At 46.8% G+C, this 17,856-nt stretch overlaps 1 protein-coding gene across 1 annotated transcript in view; it reads right to left on the bottom strand.

Annotated features, from left to right (window-relative positions):
- Positions 1-5,241, bottom strand: part of rnf43 (ring finger protein 43) — a gene marked incomplete at its 3' end in the record, with an annotated part of 74,340 nt that extends 69,099 nt beyond the window's left edge. The window contains exon 1 of the mRNA XM_080014104.1: positions 5,120-5,241. Coding sequence (XP_079870230.1) covers positions 5,120-5,125 — 6 coding nt within the window. The 5' untranslated portion in view covers positions 5,126-5,241. The remainder of the gene's footprint in view (positions 1-5,119) is intronic.
- Between the last annotated feature and the right edge of the window lie 12,615 nt (positions 5,242-17,856).

Below are 17,856 nucleotides of genomic sequence, written 5' to 3'. Positions count from 1 at the left end.
CAGCTTCCTGTGCCGCGTTCTGCGGCCTTGTCGGCTCCTTTCTCAGGAGAAACCATTAGAACGGGCCTTTTTTTTTTTTTTTTTTTACTGACCGGCCGAGGAGAGCACGCCGCTTTGCTGGAGACTGTGTCCACGGGGTCCTCTGTATCCCAAGAGGGGGCGTCCTACTCCCCTGAACTCGCTGCAGGGTTCAGACTGTATGGTCACAGCCTGTATCGTCAGACCACGAGGAACGACTAGCCACGGCTGATTTGCAAACGTCGCTGATAATTTATCAATAACATGTGTCAATGGGCAGCGAGACCTAATGAGGCCAAAATATGAAGTCTTCAAAATCAATGGCATATGAATATTCCCTGCAAAACGTTTCTGGAAAGCGTGTCTTCAAATGTCCCTCCTTTCTACAAACAAGCGCGAGTCAATTACAGTAAAATCAGCATTCCTCTGCAAGGCACTGTGACCACGCGGGCCGTTCCCATTCCACCCTTATGGAAGTGCTCTGTGGCCGTAGGGACAATAGGATGAGGATGTGATTACACCGCCGTTTATGTTGAATCCTCATATGGTGCCCATACCAGGAGCGACGGCCACAGCTTCGCATGCCACTTGGCGTTGGAGGAAGGCTTTCCGAAGAATTCAGGAAGGACTGTTCCTGTCTTTGTGGCTCCCATTATATTGACGAGATGCGAGGCCCTGACAGTGAAAAGGAAACGTGCTTTGAAGTGGCGTGCCAGGTTCATTAGAGAAAAGCAGAAAGTAAGAAAACTAAGTTGGGAGTGAAAGGAGAGAAGACCATGGAGATGTTCATGTATTTACCACTTCAACCAGTTGACACAACTAAACTACACCGCTGGGAATAACTGATGTAATCCAAACCCACCTCACAGAGCAAACACACTGCCACATCCACGTTGAACATTTTAATTCAATGGAGTCAAATCAAGAAGGTTTCTCGTAATAACAATTAGATTGAGGAGCACGGATCGCCCGTGAATACTAAGTGGACGTCCCAGCGCTAAAGCAGCTGCTACCGCACACACGAGGAAGCCCTCACCGGGCCTTGACCAGCCGTGCAGGAGCTGTTATCTCAACCAGGGAGATAGGAAGTGTGGACAGGAAGCCTACAGGGAGGCCGAGGAGGCGGGCTGAGTGGGAAGTGCAGTGTAAACAGTCTTTTTTTTTTTTTTTTCCCCTCTCTCTCTCTCTCTCTCTCTTAATCATCCCAACTCACGTTCGGAACTGGACGCACTTTGATCTTCTCCTCGGCGCTCCCTCGGCTCTCTCTCCGCCCTCCCTCCGCCCGCCCTCCGCCTGCCCTCCGCCCGCCCTCCCTCCCTTCATTCCCCGCCGCGTGGGCCAGCTGCAGAGGACACGCAGATAGTGGCCCTCAAACTGTATCTCCTTGGAGGCTGAGAAATACACGACAAAGAATGCGGAGAAAGCATTCTGTCAAGTGCCTGAGCGGCCCTAATGATACCTGATGTCTTTGTGGAGACTTTCACTGGCAAACAGAACCCGATATATACAGCCTCGCACGGTGTAAGGGGCACGGGGAATTTTAAAAAGAACGGCGGATAGACGGGGGCTCTTAAAAAATCTGTAGCTTCCTTTCATTTGGGCAGAGCGCCTGTCGGAGGATTAACTTCAAATAGTGTGGCAGGAGCGACCGACTCCTCCTCTTTAATGGGCCCGGAGGACAGTCGACAGCCCTCTCAGGTTCAAAGGCATCCCAGAAGCCCTTTCACTTCGCGTCTGGCCAATCTGCAAGATTTGTTTTGGAAGGGGGAGCAAATCAGAATTCCTTTCGCACTCGCCTTTGTCCTTGTAAAGTTTGCCAGAACGCTGCGCGCGCTCGCTCAGAGGGCCGGGGCCTTCCACCAGAGAGGTTCCAGTTTAATAGATCAGAGGGAGACATAACAACAGTCTGGTGACCTGGATCCACTGGAGGCGAGTGGAAAGTTCCCGTCAAACGATCCTGCGCTAACGAATCCTCATGAGATTATGTTTGTGTATGCGAGTTGGAAAGGACGGTCACCACTGATGGAATCAACTCGGGACAAAACCGTGTATTGTCAGGATTGATTTGAAATTACAATTCTGGTTTTCTTACTACAGCAAGGGGAATCTCTTTTTTTTTTTCCTTCTCTTTTCTCCCCCAGGAGAGGCTGGCGAAGTGAGCAGCAAAAGTACCAGCGGCCAAAAGAGAGACGACATGCTCAGGAAGATCGAATGTGGCCGGAGAGGCGCAATTACTGTGGTTTTCGAGTACTGGCCGTCATGCTGCCCCACGGTCAAAGCGGCCCAGGAATGGCGAGTCAGACATGCCTCTCCACTAGAAAATAAACCCACGAGGCAGATGGGCCGACGGGGCCTCCGTCAAGGCCTTTGGTCCCCACCTCCTCCTCCTCCGCGAGTCGCTCCGTGAAAAAAAAAAAACTATTAATCCGTCCGGCAGGTGTGCGTCCGCCAGATTCCGTCCTTGTGACTAATATCATTAAGGCGGCGGCGCTGGACCGCGGATGGAAACTTCAAGAGACGGAGAAGCAGGAGTGGTGGAGGTGGGCGTGGCGGGGGGGACGGGGCCGTTGAGACCTCCCTGCACCACACACACACACACACACACACACACACACACACACACACACACACACACACACACACACACACACACACACACACACACACACACACACACACACACACACACACACACACACACACACACACACACCTGGAGTAGAGGAGAAGAAAGCAGGAGCATGAAGCCGCTTGCCGAGGCAGCGAGGGCCTGTTGGGGCAGGTCCAAGCTGCGACAAAGTGCATCCTCCTGGATAACACCCACCTCCACCCGCTGCGGCTGGAGGCAGGGAAACGGGGGAATCAAACCCAAGCGCCTTCATGTCTTCAGAGGGGAACCACTTGAAAAATCCCCAAAAAGGACTTTCTCCCTTGGGCCCAGAGCTCGGGGGGGAGACCAAGTTCCCGCCCCTGTGAGGAGCCCTCATCTCAGGCTGATGTGCGCTCCGGCACGGTGGATTCATATTTTAGCAAAGAAATCGTCACCCACAAAGTTCGATTGAAAAAAAATAAAAATAATCGAACAAGGTGGTATTTTAAGGAAGCGCAAATTGGCTTTCATCTCTTCCAGAACATATTGTCGACATCGTCTCACAATCAAGACATCTGATTTGAAGTCGGGGAAACTGACTTTTCACCACGTCTAATACGGGGCTTTCTCTGCGGAGGCACAATGCAAATCCTTATCAATTATGACAAAGTGCGGCATCTGCCTCGCCATTCAGAAGGCAACGCTCCCACACCTGGTGGGTGAGGAGAGACAAGATCCTGCAGAACCTTGCATCTGTCGTCCCGTTTCTTTGGGAACGGCAAATAAATTGACGCAGCCTTCGCTTTATGTCCCAACAAGCTTAATCCACCCCTGAATCCTAAATATGCAACACTGAATAGGCCGCATGCTTCACACAGCTTTCGCTCGAGGTCCCATTGAAGACTCGGCAATTAAATTTACCTCTCCACAAATCCAGCAAAGTCAAATCACAAAACACACACACACACGCAAGAAAAACATGACAGTGTCGAAGAATTGATGAAGAGGCCAACCAGGGGAATGAAACACATAAACAACAAACACGAATGAAAAGCCATTAAAATGCATAAAACAGAGGCAGGAATACCATGTGAATGCATGTACAAGGGGTCAATATGGGCGCTAGACATTGTTCCGAAACCCAATAGTTCAAAAAAATGTCCCATTAGGCATGGATGCCACCCTAACCCTAACCTTAACCTTATACCTCTCATACCAGATTTTCAGACTACTGCAGTTTCGGAACAATGTCCCCGTCAAGGTGGACAGTAGAATGGAATGGATGTTCAAGAGTCGATATTAATCGACTAAAAAAAAAAAAAAAAAAAAGTTATGCATTTAATACAATTGTGTAAACGAAAACACAAAAAAAACAATAGGAAGATTCTCGTCTTGTAGAAATTGGATGAGATCATAAAAGTGGAAACACATTAAACCCAAAAACAATCATTTAAAAGGACATTTCATATTCTGTCATCACAAGCTGTGTGTGTGAATCTTGTATGTGTGTGTGTGTGTGTGTGTGTGTGTGTGTGTGTGTGTGGGACTGAGGCATCATCACATATACGTATCAATCCATTAAATGAGCATGGCCTCAACCATCTGCTTCATCACGTTAGACTGTGGAATCTAAAATCCAAAACTTATCAGAATGGAGTCTTAGAGCTTCAATAGAAAATATTGGTGAAAGGTTTGTCTCCTTTTTTCCCCCCACATTAGGTTCTTAAAGATTCAGTCAATAAAATAAAAGAGTTGTTGGGTTTTCCGAGAGAGGACTTCCGGTGAAGGGGATCCCCACAGGAAGGAACCTTTTAATTCTGACACTATTCTATATCATGGAGGATTGGTGGAAGGTCCCCGCACTGTAAGCCTCGTTCTCGCGGCATCATTTACCAGATGAATGCAAAGTGTGTGAAGCACAAAAATAATTTTACTTCTGTCAAAATTCTTTTAGTGGAATGTGAATGTTAAATCAGTCCCATTCAATGTGAGTTATGCCAAGCGCCTTGAGCATCCCACCTTGAACTTTTAATTTATAGTCTCCAGGCATTACTTTCATCATATTCTTATTATTTTCATTAAATGTATGTTTTCATTATTTTCATTATATTCTTATTTATCATTGTGTAATATTATTGTTATTATAGTCATATTGTATTTTTTTTCACATTTTACATTAAATGTATGTTTTCATTATTTTACATTACTAGAATTTTCATTATATTCATTTTTTTCCCCCATTATATTAGTATTTAGGTTATTTTCATTTGTATTATTTTCCATTATACTCAAGTGTCATTGTATTTCTTTTACACTATATTCATATTTTCATTATATTCATATTTGTATTATTTTCATTATATATTGTCATATTTGTATTATTTTCATTATATATTGTCATATTTGTATTATTTACATTATTTATTTTCATATTTGTATTATTTTCCATTATGTTAGTCTGTGTAAATGAAGTGGTGTTCGCTGCGACTCGTCCCGTCGCGGCCGCCTCACCTGCATCAGCTTCCCCTCCGCGTAGCCCGCGCTGCCGCCCACGAACACCCCCTCCACGGCCACGGCCGGCTTCCCCGCCGGCTCCTTCAGCAGCGTCACCCGGATGGCCGCCCGCAGGGCCCCCGTGCGCTCCGACTCCCCGGCGGCGGCGGCGAGCTCCAAGCCCGTGTGGCCGAGCACCACCTGCAGGGCCGCCGCCAGCAGCCACGGCCAGAGCCCGGCCGCCGCTCGCCGACACCGGGGAGCGGTCATTGCTCGGGCTGCGGCCGCCGCATCGCGGGGCTGGAAGTCGGCAAGCTCCCTCCCCCCGAGCCGCGGCGGAGACGAGGAACGAGGAGCGGGAGGAGAGTCCCCGAAATCCTTGGGTTCGGGTCCGGGTCCGCGTCCGAGTGGCTCAGGACGCGTGGATCCCCATAATAAGATGAGATGCGTCCGATCAGACTTTTTACTTCCACGGATCCGACACGAAGCTCCTGGTCTGTTTATCCACTTCCACACGGGACACGCGGACTTTAAACAACTTTTTAATACTTGAAAAATACATCAATAAAAAGTTTGCGTCGGTTTCACGCAGCCGGCCCACGCGTGGCGTCAGTCACCAGTGGGTATTCGGCTCCTGTCGCTGGAACGGAGGCTCCTGGCAACAACATGTCACGTTTGGCTCCGCGGTGGATTTCCACACACACACACGCACGCACGCACACACGCACGCACACACACACACACACACACACACACACGCACACACACACACACACACACGGACGCGCGCTGCAACCGGGACCTGTCTGTGGCTTTTCCCACGATACAAAAAACCACTTCCCCCGCACCGAGTTCATTCTGTTGAGACTCCCACGCGGCGCCTGAGCGGGTTCAAAGCTGCCGTCGAATAATAAAACAAACAAACAAAAAAAAAAAATCAATAATCAATAATCAGTCATTGGAACGAGACGCGGGAGCGGCGCTTCCAGGCGCAACGTAGCGCGGACTGAGCGTCATTCTACCTGCGGGTCCCCACGGGGCGGAGCGGCAGAGGCGCGGCGGCGGCCGAGCGGCCACCAGCGGGAGCGCTGCGCTCTCTAGCGGACGCTCCCCGAAACACTTTTAAAACAACGAGCCACCATGTGTTGTTGTTGTTGTTGTTGTTGTTGTTGTTGGGGATTCCAGCCTGTAGTGTTCGGTAAAATTCCCTATTATTATTATTATTATTATTATTATTATTATTATGAGGGCCCGCAGGGACCAGGCTAAAAGTGAGTGGAGCACGACAACCGCAGCACACACAGACGTGGCCGAGGTGTCCAGTGTGATAATTATCCATGTACATTTGGAGCAGAAATGAGTGGGAACAACCGTCGCGATTCCACCAGCAGCAGGGGAACGTCGGCGCGTTTTGATTCGTTTTGGGGAGCGGGCCTTGGCCGTGGCGTCATCCTCCGAAGTTGCGCAAGTCCGAGCCGCGTCCCTCCGAACGCACTCGCATCCAGACGCCTGCGAGCGCGAACCCCGCAGACAGACGACCCGAGCCGCCGCTGCGTTGAGCGGAAACTCGGGAAACTCACTCGTGCCGCGTTTCACAAAACCCACGAACGCTACGATCGGTCACAGAACACGTTTTCGCAGGAAGTGCCAAGGTCCTTTGGGAGGAACCGCCCCTTTGTTTTGTGTCCGCACTGCGTCATTCAGGGATGATCGTAAATATTAAGACACCGTTCCTGAGGGATTTTTAACATTCAGGGATGTAAGGCCATGGTGATTGGTCGAACACATGAGCATGAGACATACCCGTGAAAAAACTACAGAAACTCGGAAAATTGTATCGAATACGACTAAACTGAACCCTGTGTATTGCTGCCTGCAGCTGTATTTATTATTATTATGATCATATTTTATAACCAAACCATTAACTTATCCTGTGCATAGGATGGAATAACATTCCGTTTATTTCATATATTTGACTATTCTTGTTTTGCTTTTTTCGGCTCTTTGTGTATACTTGGCAAATTGTATTTATTACTTTTTATTTATAAAATAAAGTGGGATAAGTAAATAAAAAGTAAAAATACCTACTTTTTATTTGCTTATCCAACTTTATTTTATTATTTTATTTATATTATTTTCTTTACCTGATAAGATTTTTGTAATAATTGTCTGCAGACACGCAGCAATAATCATCACAAGCAGTTGCTTGTACATGTAAATACCCCTGGCGGAATAAAGTAAATCTGATTCTGATTATTATTATGGTTGTTCTTCAGAAATGTTTGAGCAATTTCCCGACGTGATAGCGACATGAAATTTGGCACATGCGCCGATATTCTCGCGCAAATGGTGCACAAACAAAAAACATCCAAACTTGGTCTGTACATCCAGACAAATGTCTCTTCAATGCCAAGGCTTGGTCAAATTGGTTCAGGACACAGAGGGACCCTGCCTCACAAAAGTACAATACAAGACTTATGATCCGATAAACAATATGGGCCGCTGTTCATGCACGGAGTTCAGGAACCCTATTGTTATTGTAATGGCATGACTTGGGGGTTTACACAGGGTTGTATGCCTTTTGCCAAAACCGTTACGTTCACGTGTGGCCTTGTAAGTGCCTGCCTTTATGCCAACTGTACCACATGTGACATACATTGTGTATTGCTGTGTATTGCCGGTATTTGATAGTCTCTTAATGCCGACACCCCCCCCCCCCCCCACCCTCCACTCTCTACAATAAACACCAGTTTATTGTAGAGTGGGCTGGCTGGAATGGGCCTGGAAGCAGATAGAACATGTCATGACAGGGCGTCTTTCCTGAGTGTGTGTGGGAATGGGGGCTTTAGCCTGTTGCTCGTTAGACCAACCAACAAGCAACAGGTACTGTATGCAGCCACACTGATCCCAATCACCTGGATCCAGGTAAGGTGTGGCTGCCTTACCACACCATCCCCACACCACATACCCCCGACACCAAACTGAGGCCAGGGTCGCCCGCTGAACCACTGGTGGCTCCGGGGCGTCTTCGGACGGCCCTTCTGTGTCCCTTCTCTGTGCCTGAGTCTCTGTTCAGGCGCCAGTGTGGCAGTTTCGCCACCACACGCCACCCAAGGGGTGTTTTCAGGGCCCTCCAGCACAGAGACACAGACGACCGGGGGTTGTAAACACCAGTTTATTGTAGAGAGTGGGCTAGCTGGAATTAGCCCAGGAGCAGATAGAACATGTCATGACAGGGCTCCTATCCTGAGTGTGTGTGGGAATGGGGGCTTTAACCTGTTGCTCGTTAGACCAACCAACGAGCAACAGGTATGCAGCCACACTAATCCCAATCGCCTAGATCCAGGTCAGGTTTGGCTGCTCACCACACCATCCCTACACCACACTATTATTTATTATTCTATTATTTATTACTATTAACCCTTAAACTTGACAATGGGTGTGGTTTAACACAAAATCGCCCAAATTTCATTGACCGTTGGAATGTATGTACCAAATTATGGCAAAATTGCAACAGTAGGGGGCACTACAAATGCCAAAATCGAGTATCTCCTTATGTGATGGTGAAACTATGGAACTTGCTGTACATGAGTAAGAGGTAGTTATTAGTCTAAATATGCAGTTTGGTTGTAACAAAGTCCAAAGGCCGGAGGGAGCTTGGCGAGTGCTGTTATTGCTGGCCACAGATCTGGCAGGCGGCGATGAATCCCTTGGTATCCTCCTCCATGGGGGAACACCAGATGTCGCAACAACGCCAAGGTGCGTCTCACCCGTGGGGGTGAGAAGCCCGCGAAAGGGAGTGACCACACCTGAGCGGAGACTGGCAGGGACAAACGGCGGTCATTAGGACAGGCACTGGGAGCAGGGCACTCCGCATGGGAGCGTTTTACCTCATTCTCCACCTCCCAGGTTACTGTGCTGATGATGCATGTCAGAGGAAGGATACCATCAGGTTGTGGAGAAGCGCTTTCAGGCTGGAACTGACAGGACAAGGCGTTGTGGGTTTGATGTTCTTAGAACATGGTCGGAAAGAGAAAAAACGGTTAAAGAATAGGGCCCACCTGGCTTGACGAGGATTCAGCCGTTTGGCTGAACTGATGCGGTCCAGATTCCTGTGACCCGTCCAGACCACAAATGGCTGCTCTGCCCTTCCAACCAGTGCATCCACTCCTCAAGCACAAGCTTCACTGCCAACAGCTCCTGGTTCCCAATGCCATAATTCCTCTCCGCCGAAGAAAGGCACATGGGTGATCCTTCTGATCCTCAGTCGACCACTGAGACAACAGGAGTCAATTGTAGAAGGCGCCAAAAAGTCAAAGAGCGTGCCAGTTGGTCTCCACCCTCATAATACAAAACCCAGTGGGGTAATCGGACACAGAACTTCCGCCATGCACCAGGTTGAACCTTCCCTTCCGGGAGTAATGTGATCGAAAACCTTCCGCAGATCAGCAGAGAACAATGTGACCAATGAGCAGATGGAAGATTGCTTCTCCCAATTGGCGGTTCCCCGGTCCTTGGCTCGGCCCGTAAGCAGTGAGACAATATACAGCACCTGGGATCTCTCTGTGGGAAAAGCTGAAGGCTGGAGCTCAAAGCTGAGTGAACACTGCATGAGGAATGGTCGGCAGGAACCAGGAACGCCGGAATAAAGTTCTGGTGGAGGTATGCGTGCATCAGAAGCTGGAGAAGTAACCGGTCCATGGTCAGAAATGGAGTCTCTGGAGATGTTCCCGGATGCTCTCCGTACGTAGCTCTTTCCTGGTGAGCCGCCATCTCCTGCAGTGCCTCCGCCATGGAGGTAAGTTGCTGGTCCTAATGCTGTATGGCACCAGCCTATGCCAACAGCTCCTCCCGAAGGGAACCAGAGTCGGCTGGGTTGGTATTGGCCAGATTGTACTGTTTGAACCCAAAAGCACGACAAATAGAGACAAAGAGTCAAGTTGCAAGGAGAGTTCAGTTTACTTAAGTCAACAGGCAAGGTCAAAACCAGAATATCAGTCACTCAGCCAAACAAAACCGAAAGGGGGCAGGCAGGGAATCCAAGGTCCAGAAAACAGGCAAGCAGAGTCAAAAACAGGCAGGTCAGAAAGAAACAGCAGTAAGTAACGCTGGAACACTGGGTGAAACACACAAGACAATCTGGCGGTGGACTGGTATAGAAGCTGAGGGACTGAGGGGGGAATGAGATGATGGAAACCACAAACCCTAATTCCGATGAAGTTGGGAGGTTGTGTAAAACGTAAATAAAAACAGAATACAATGATTTGCAAATCCTTTTCAACCGATATTCATTAGAATACACTGCAAAGACAAGATATTTAAAGTAAAAAAACATGATGAACGTTATTGTTTTTTTGCAAATATTCACTCATTTTGAATTTGATTCCTGTAACATGTTCCAAAAAAGCTGGGACAGGGGCAACAAAAGACTGGGAAAGCTGAGGCATGCTCAAAAAACACCTGTTTGGAACATTCCACAGGTGAACAGGTGAATGAGAAACAGGTGAGTGTCATGATTGGGTATAAAAGGGGCCTCCCCGAAAGGCTCAGTTGTTCACAAGCAAGGATGGGGCGAGGTTCACCACTTTGTGAACAACTGCGCAAGCAAATAGTCCAACAGTTTAGGAACAAAGTTTCTCAACGTACAATTGCAAGGAATTTAGGAATTTCATCAGCTACAGTCCATAATATCATCAAAAGACTCAGAGAATCTGGAGGGATCTCTGCACGTAAGCGGCGAGGCCGAAAACCAACACTGAATGCCCGTGACCTCCGATCCCTCAGGCGGGACTGCATTAAAAACCAACATCATCCTGTGAAGGATATTACCACGTGGGCTCAGGAACAGTTCGGAAAAACATTGTCAGTGAACACAGCTCGTCACTACATCTTCAAGTGCAAGTTAAAACTCTACCATGCAAAGCCAAAGCCATATGGCAACAACACCCAGAAACACTGTCGGCTTCTCTGGGCCCGAGCTCATCTGAGATGGACTGACGCAAACTGGATGAGTGTGCTGTGGTCTGACGAGTCCACATTTCAAATTGTTTTTGGAAATCATGGACGTGGTGTCCTCCGGGCCGAAGAGGAAAAGGACCCTCGAGATTGTTATCAGCGCAAAGTTCAAAAGCCAGCATCTGTGATAGTCTGGGAGCGTGTTAGTGCCCATGGCATGGGTAGCTTGCACATCTGTGAAGGCGCCATTAATGCTGAAAGGTACATGCAGGTTTTGGAGCAACATATGCTGCCATTCAAGCAATGCCTTTTCAGGGACGTCCCTGCTTACTTCAGCAAGACAATGCCAAGCCACATTCTGCATGTGTTACACACTCGACTTACGACTGTAATTCGTTCTATAAGAACGGTCGTATGTTAAAACAGTCGTATGCCAAAGCAATTTTTCCCATATAAATTATGAAATCATGAAGGGTGAATATGAACAAAATACACGGACACAGTAAATATGAAAAAAATATCGATAAGCCACAAACAAGGTGCACACACGATATGCTGACTGACTGCTGACTGACTGCTGACTGACTGCTGACTGTCTGCTGATGCGCCAACTGCAAATTTCCACGGTCGTATCTTGGTGCAGTCGGTCGCAAGTCGATACAAATTTTCGTGACTATCGCTGCTCGTATCTTGGATTAGTCGTAAGTAGATGCAGTCGTAAGTCGAGGTACCACTGTAACAGCGTGGCTTCGTAGGAAAAGAGTGCGGGTACCAGACTGGCCTGCCTGCAGTCCAGGCCGGTCTCCCATTGAAAATGTGTGGCGCATTATGAAGCGCAAAATACGATAATGGCGACCCCGGACTGTTGAGCAACTGAAGTCGTACATCAAGCAAAAATGGGAAAGAATTCCACCTACAAAGCTTCAACAATTAGTGTCCTCAGTTCCCAAACGCTTATTGAGTGTTGTTAAAAGGAAAGGTGATGTACCACAGTGGTAAACATGCCCCCGTCCCAGCTTTTTTGGAACGTGCTGCAGGCATCAAATTGCAAAATGAATATTTGCAAATAAACAATAAAGTTTATCAGTCTTTGTCTTTGTAGTGTATTCAATTTAATATAGTTTGAAAAGGATTTGCAAATCATTGTATTCTGTTTTGATTTACATTTTACACAACATCCCAACTTCATTGGAATTGGGGTTTGTAGTTAAAGGTAATGAGGTGACTGCATGGCAAGAGGGAGTGACAGGATCTGAAATGACAGGAGTAGTGACATGGCATCATAACAAAAACCCAGATGCAGTTAACTAATACTTAGGGGAACTTGTGACACACTGATACAGATAGGACCTCAAATCTATGTTTTGTCATGCAAAAGTTAGAAATTTGAAATGATTAAAATCAATTGTGAAAATGTTTTGCCGAAAATGTTTGGGAAAAACATGGACAATTGTGGTAAATGTGAGAATCTGAGAACTTCATTGTGGATTTGAATCAGGACTCCTCGTCCCATGAGATCTGAAACACAGAACGACCAGCCATCAGTCGGCGCTCCACTTTCTGACGGTCGAGGGAGTGTTTCCAAAAAGGGCTTAAACGCTTGACACCTGTAGATCTTTTGGATATGCGTCTCCTGGCGTCTGGAGCAGCAGTCGCTCCTTCCCCTCTGCACCGCTCACCTTGGCAGAGCACAACAGGCCTTTACATCCCATCACGTGTACAAGTAGAGTATGAGGCTTTAGTCCACCCCACAAATGCAACTTTCAATTTGAATGCACGAAGAAAAAGGGTTTCTTCATCCAAAACATACCTTGAGCAGAGGATCTTTGTTTACCTTTTGAGGTGAAGGAACTGCTTCCTCTTTAGCTTCGTCTTCTACTTTGACCAGGCAGAGAATCCCCGGAGGCTGCAGGTCCCCCATGCTCTGGAAGACAGTATCCAGGTTCAAACCGCTTCTCATCTCCTCCTTTTCACAGTGGCCTGAGTTCTGGTTGTGGCTCCCAGGGAACAGGAAACTGGGAGGACAGCTCGGCTACCAACATGGTATGAATAAAAGGGAAATAATCCATCGTTAATATTACACCTCTATGTGAAATCAGTGTTACTCATGCAGGTACAGTGGGGCAAAAAAGTATTTTGTCTCTCGTAGTCGAAGTGTACCTATGATGAAAATTACAGGCCTCTCTCATCTTTTTAAGTGGGAGAACTTGCACAATTGGTGGCTGACTAAATACTTTTTTGCCCCACTGTATCTGTCGTCAATAAGACTTTAGAGAGCGATCAGCGTGTCAATCCATCAGATCGTCTCCTTTCAAAACGGAAATGTTTTATTCAACATCAGAGTTTTACCGTCGTCTTTGCGCTAAGACGTCATTTTCTTTTCTCCAAATTTTTCACTTGGTCACTTGAGGTGGTGGGGATATTTTTTGTACTTTTTTATGAATGTTCACCCATATGGACAGTTTACTGACCACAACCTGCTACGCTGCTTTAGCTAATTCACCACGGCTTCCTCCCACTTCCTGTGTGAGCCCGATCAGTGCATTCTTGTCGCGGAGCCCGCCACCAAAAATGGTAACAGCATATAGAGGAGCCCATGTGTCACCCAAATACATTGTACTGCTGTTTCTTATAAAATGCCATCTTAATAAATATGGGAGGAACATCAAATGTGTTTTGTTTTTAACAAAAGAATGTCATGGATTACCACTTTAAAGATGTATTAAATAGGGCCAACCTGATAAAGACCGATGTGAGCGTATGGTGCTGTTTGATTGACACTTCCTGCCATATCTGTGGCCACTGAGCTGGGGAGGTAACGCTCACAACCTTATGGGGGAAAACAAGAGTAAAAGCAAGAACAGGAGTCAAATGTCTCTTCTTAAATTGCTACTTCAAAAGCATTTGCAGGCGTTCAGTCAGCCGATGGATTCCATGCTCACCAGAGGAATAGAAACCAGGCAGAAGCTGTGCACTATGGGGGTTAAATCTGTTCAACTTCTGCCCAGGGTTTGCAAGACCCTGCATGCCCTGCTGAAGAAGCATGGTGGTGGGACCCGAAACATCTCCGGGACCGTGATGGAGGAGAGAGAACATGGTGTTGCCATGACCCGCCGTCCAACTACGCTGTGGGACCGGACTCCGATTGTACTGAGTGATGGACTGGGGCCGACTGGGATGGTAAGGAAGAGGTGACGCCTGATGAGCCTCACTAAGAAACGGGGAACCAACTGGAAAGGATAGAAAAAACATGTCATTTTTATTCAAAATAAATTAACTTTCATAAATAGATGGACGGATGGATAGATAGATAGATAGATGGATCGATATAGATTATAGAGTATTTCTGGCTGGATTTCTTTGCTGTACTATTTCTTAAAGAGACCTCTTTATAACAATTATGGACTCGATTTTTGGATTGTGGGTTAGGGAACTAAATTGCAGAAGTTTCTTTGTATAATATGTGTCTTTGCAAAACTGTGGGTTCTGTCTCTGCTGCATTAGAAATGTGTCCAAGTGGTGACATTTCTCAGCCACTTTATTTTCCTGTACGAAACCTCTCGGGCAACATGTTGGCACAAAAAGTCATGTATTTCGGAAACCACCAACCAAAGCCTTCCACAAATTAACAGCAGAGCCGTAGGGATTGAGCCGCTTGTTTTGATGTATTTCACATGTATGTGGCTAGAAAACTGTGGGAGGAATAGCGACGGTGATACGTCTATAATAATAACAATTATAATAATAAAATGTACAATAATAGTAAGTGCAATTAAAAATAGAAAAATGTGGCAATATACAATAAACCTAAGATTTAACAATAAACCTCCGTATCAACAACATTCTGACAAAATTAGGAATTGGCGGAAGTACCTATAAATGTATATAAAATCTATGATATATATATATATATATATATATATATATATAAAACAGACACTGTATTAACATATACACAAAGTGTACATACAATATACTAAGTATTTACATGCAAATAATGTCATTTTCTTCATTCACAGACTCAGTACATTACCTTGTTTGTAAATAGTATCTTTGACGGTGCTTTTGCCACTTGCCAAGACTCGATGGGAGCGATTTGGAGGTCGACAGTTGACCTCCAGCCCTGCTTCCAGTTTGGCCTTGTTGCTGACAGTCAGTCTCATCATGCTCACCAGAAGCTCTGGGTGGTTCCTCTTGAAGTTCTGGTTGCAGTAGTAATGTGTTTCAGCTTTCCCGAAACGAAAAACCTTCTTGAATCCGTAGAGGTTCATCTGACGAATGAAGCTGACAAATTTCCTAGTTTTGAAATTATCCACACATTCAGAAGCGTTCTTCTGGGTCGACAGGAGATGTTTCTGGAGGATCTGCTGGTCCAGGACCACCAGCTCTCCACTGCTGTCCCAGCAGACGGCTCCATTACTGGGATCATTAACCAAGCGCCACAGCTTAGCGGGGAAGGTTCTAGGATTGATGGAAGCTTTGCCAGCGTCCATATTGTAATCTGAAACAAAGAAAACAATTATCTGTCTCCTGAAGTAGCACCACGCCGCGGCTGAATGCCACGCCCTGGTTGTGATGTCACAAAGTCATCACTGCAAGTCTTGCATCATGAGCACAAACACCGACTTTGTGACATCACAACTATCCCCTTATAAAGATGGCGGCTTCAGTATGAAGCTATTCCACTCCTTCCCTTACACACATATGAAAGGCCACACAGGCTTACCTGCAGATCAACAGAAGGTAACGCAAGCTAATGGCTAAGCAGGGCGTGGCATTCAGCCGCGGCATGGCGCTACTTCAGGGGACAGATAATTGTTTTCTTTGTTTCAGATTAAAATATGGACGCTGGCAAAGCTTCCATCAATCCTAGAACCTTTCCCGCTAAGCTGTGGCGCCTGGTTAATGATCCCAGTAATGGGGCCGTCTGCTGGGACAGCAGCGGAGAGCTGGTGGTCCTGGACCAGCAGATCCTCCAGAAACATCTCCTGTCGACCCAGAAGAACGCTTCTGAATGTGTGGATAATTTCAAAACTAGGAAATTTGTCAGCTTCATTCGTCAGATGAACCTCTACGGATTCAAGAAGGTTTTTCGTTTCGGGAAAGCTGAAACGCATTACTACTGCAACCAGAACTTCAAGAGGAACCACCCAGAGCTTCTGGTGAGCATGATGAGACTGACTGTCAGCAACAAGGCCAAACTGGAAGCAGGGCTGGAGGTCAACTGTCGACCTCCAAATCGCTCCCATCGAGTCTTGGCAAGTAGCAAAAGCACTGTCAAAGATACTATTTACAAACAAGGTAATCTGTCTGTCTGTCTATCCATCTATCCATCCGTCCATCCATCTATGAAAGTTAATTTATTTTGAATAAAAATGACATGTTTTTTCTATCCTTTCCAGTTGGTTCCCCGTTTCTTAGTGAGGCTCATCAGGCGTCACCTCTTCCTTACCATCCCAGTCGGCCCCAGTCCATCACTCAGTACAATCGGAGTCCGGTCCCACAACGTAGTTGGACGGCGGGTCATGGCAACACCATGTTCTCTCTCCTCCATCACGGTCCCGGAGATGTTTCGGGTCCCACCACCATGCTTCTTCAGCAGGGCATGCAGGGTCTTGCAAACCCTGGGCAGAAGTTGAACAGATTTAACCCCCATAGTGCACAGCTACTGCCTGGTTTCTATTCCTCTGGTGAGCATGGAATCCATCGGCTGACTGAACGCCTGCAAATGCTTTTGAAGTAGCAATTTAAGAAGAGACATTTGACTCCTGTTCTTGCTTTTACTCTTGTTTTCCCCCATAAGGTTGTGAGCGTTACCTCCCCAGCTCAGTGGCCACAGATATGGCGGGAAGTGTCAATCAAACAGCACCATACGCTCACATCGGTCTTTATCAGGTTGGCCCGATTTAATACATCTTTAAAGTGGTAATCCATGACATTCGTTTGTTAAAAACAAAACACATTTGATGTTCCTCCCATATTTATTTAGCTGGCACTTTATAAGAAACAGCCGTACAATGTATTTGGGTGACACATGGGCTCTATATGCTGTTTCCATTTTTGGTGGCGGGCTCCGCCACAAGAATGCACTGATCGGGCTTACGCAGGAAGTGGGAGGAAGCCGCGGTGAATTAGCTAAAGCAGCGTAGCAGGTTGTGGTCAGTAAACTGTCCATATGGGTGAACATTCATAAAATAGAACAAAAAATACCCCACCACCTCAAGTGACCAAGTGAAAACTTTGGAGAGAAGAAAATGACGTCTTAGCGCAAAGACGACGGTAAAACCCCGATGTTGAATAAAAACGCTGCCATTTTGAAAGGAGACGATCTGATGGATTGACACGCTGATCGCTCTCTAAAGTCTTATTGACGACAGATACCTGCATGAGTAACACTGATTTCACATAGTGGTGTAATATTTATGATGGATTATTTCCCTTTTATTCATACCATGTTGGTAGCCGAGCTGTCCTCCCAGTTTTCTGTTCCCTGGGAGCCACAACCAGGACTCAGGCCACTGTGAAAAGGAGGAGATGAGAAGCGGTTTGAACCTGGATACTGTCTTCCAGAGCATGGGGGACCTGCAGCCTCCGGGGATTCTCTGCCTGGTCAAAGTAGAAGACGAAGCTAAAGAGGAAGCAGTTCCTTCACCTCAAAAGGTAAACAAAGATCCTCTGCTCAAGGTATGTCTTGGATGAAGAAACCCTTTTTCTTCGTGCATTCAAATTGAAAGTTGCATTTGTGGGGTGGACTAAAGCCTCATACTCTACTTGTACACGTGATGGGATGTAAAGGCCTG

Source organism: Zeus faber (assembly GCF_960531495.2).
Source record: "Zeus faber genome assembly, chromosome: 14".
Taxonomy (NCBI): Eukaryota; Metazoa; Chordata; class Actinopteri; order Zeiformes; family Zeidae; genus Zeus; species Zeus faber.
This window is presented reverse-complemented; position numbering and strand designations above follow the sequence as displayed.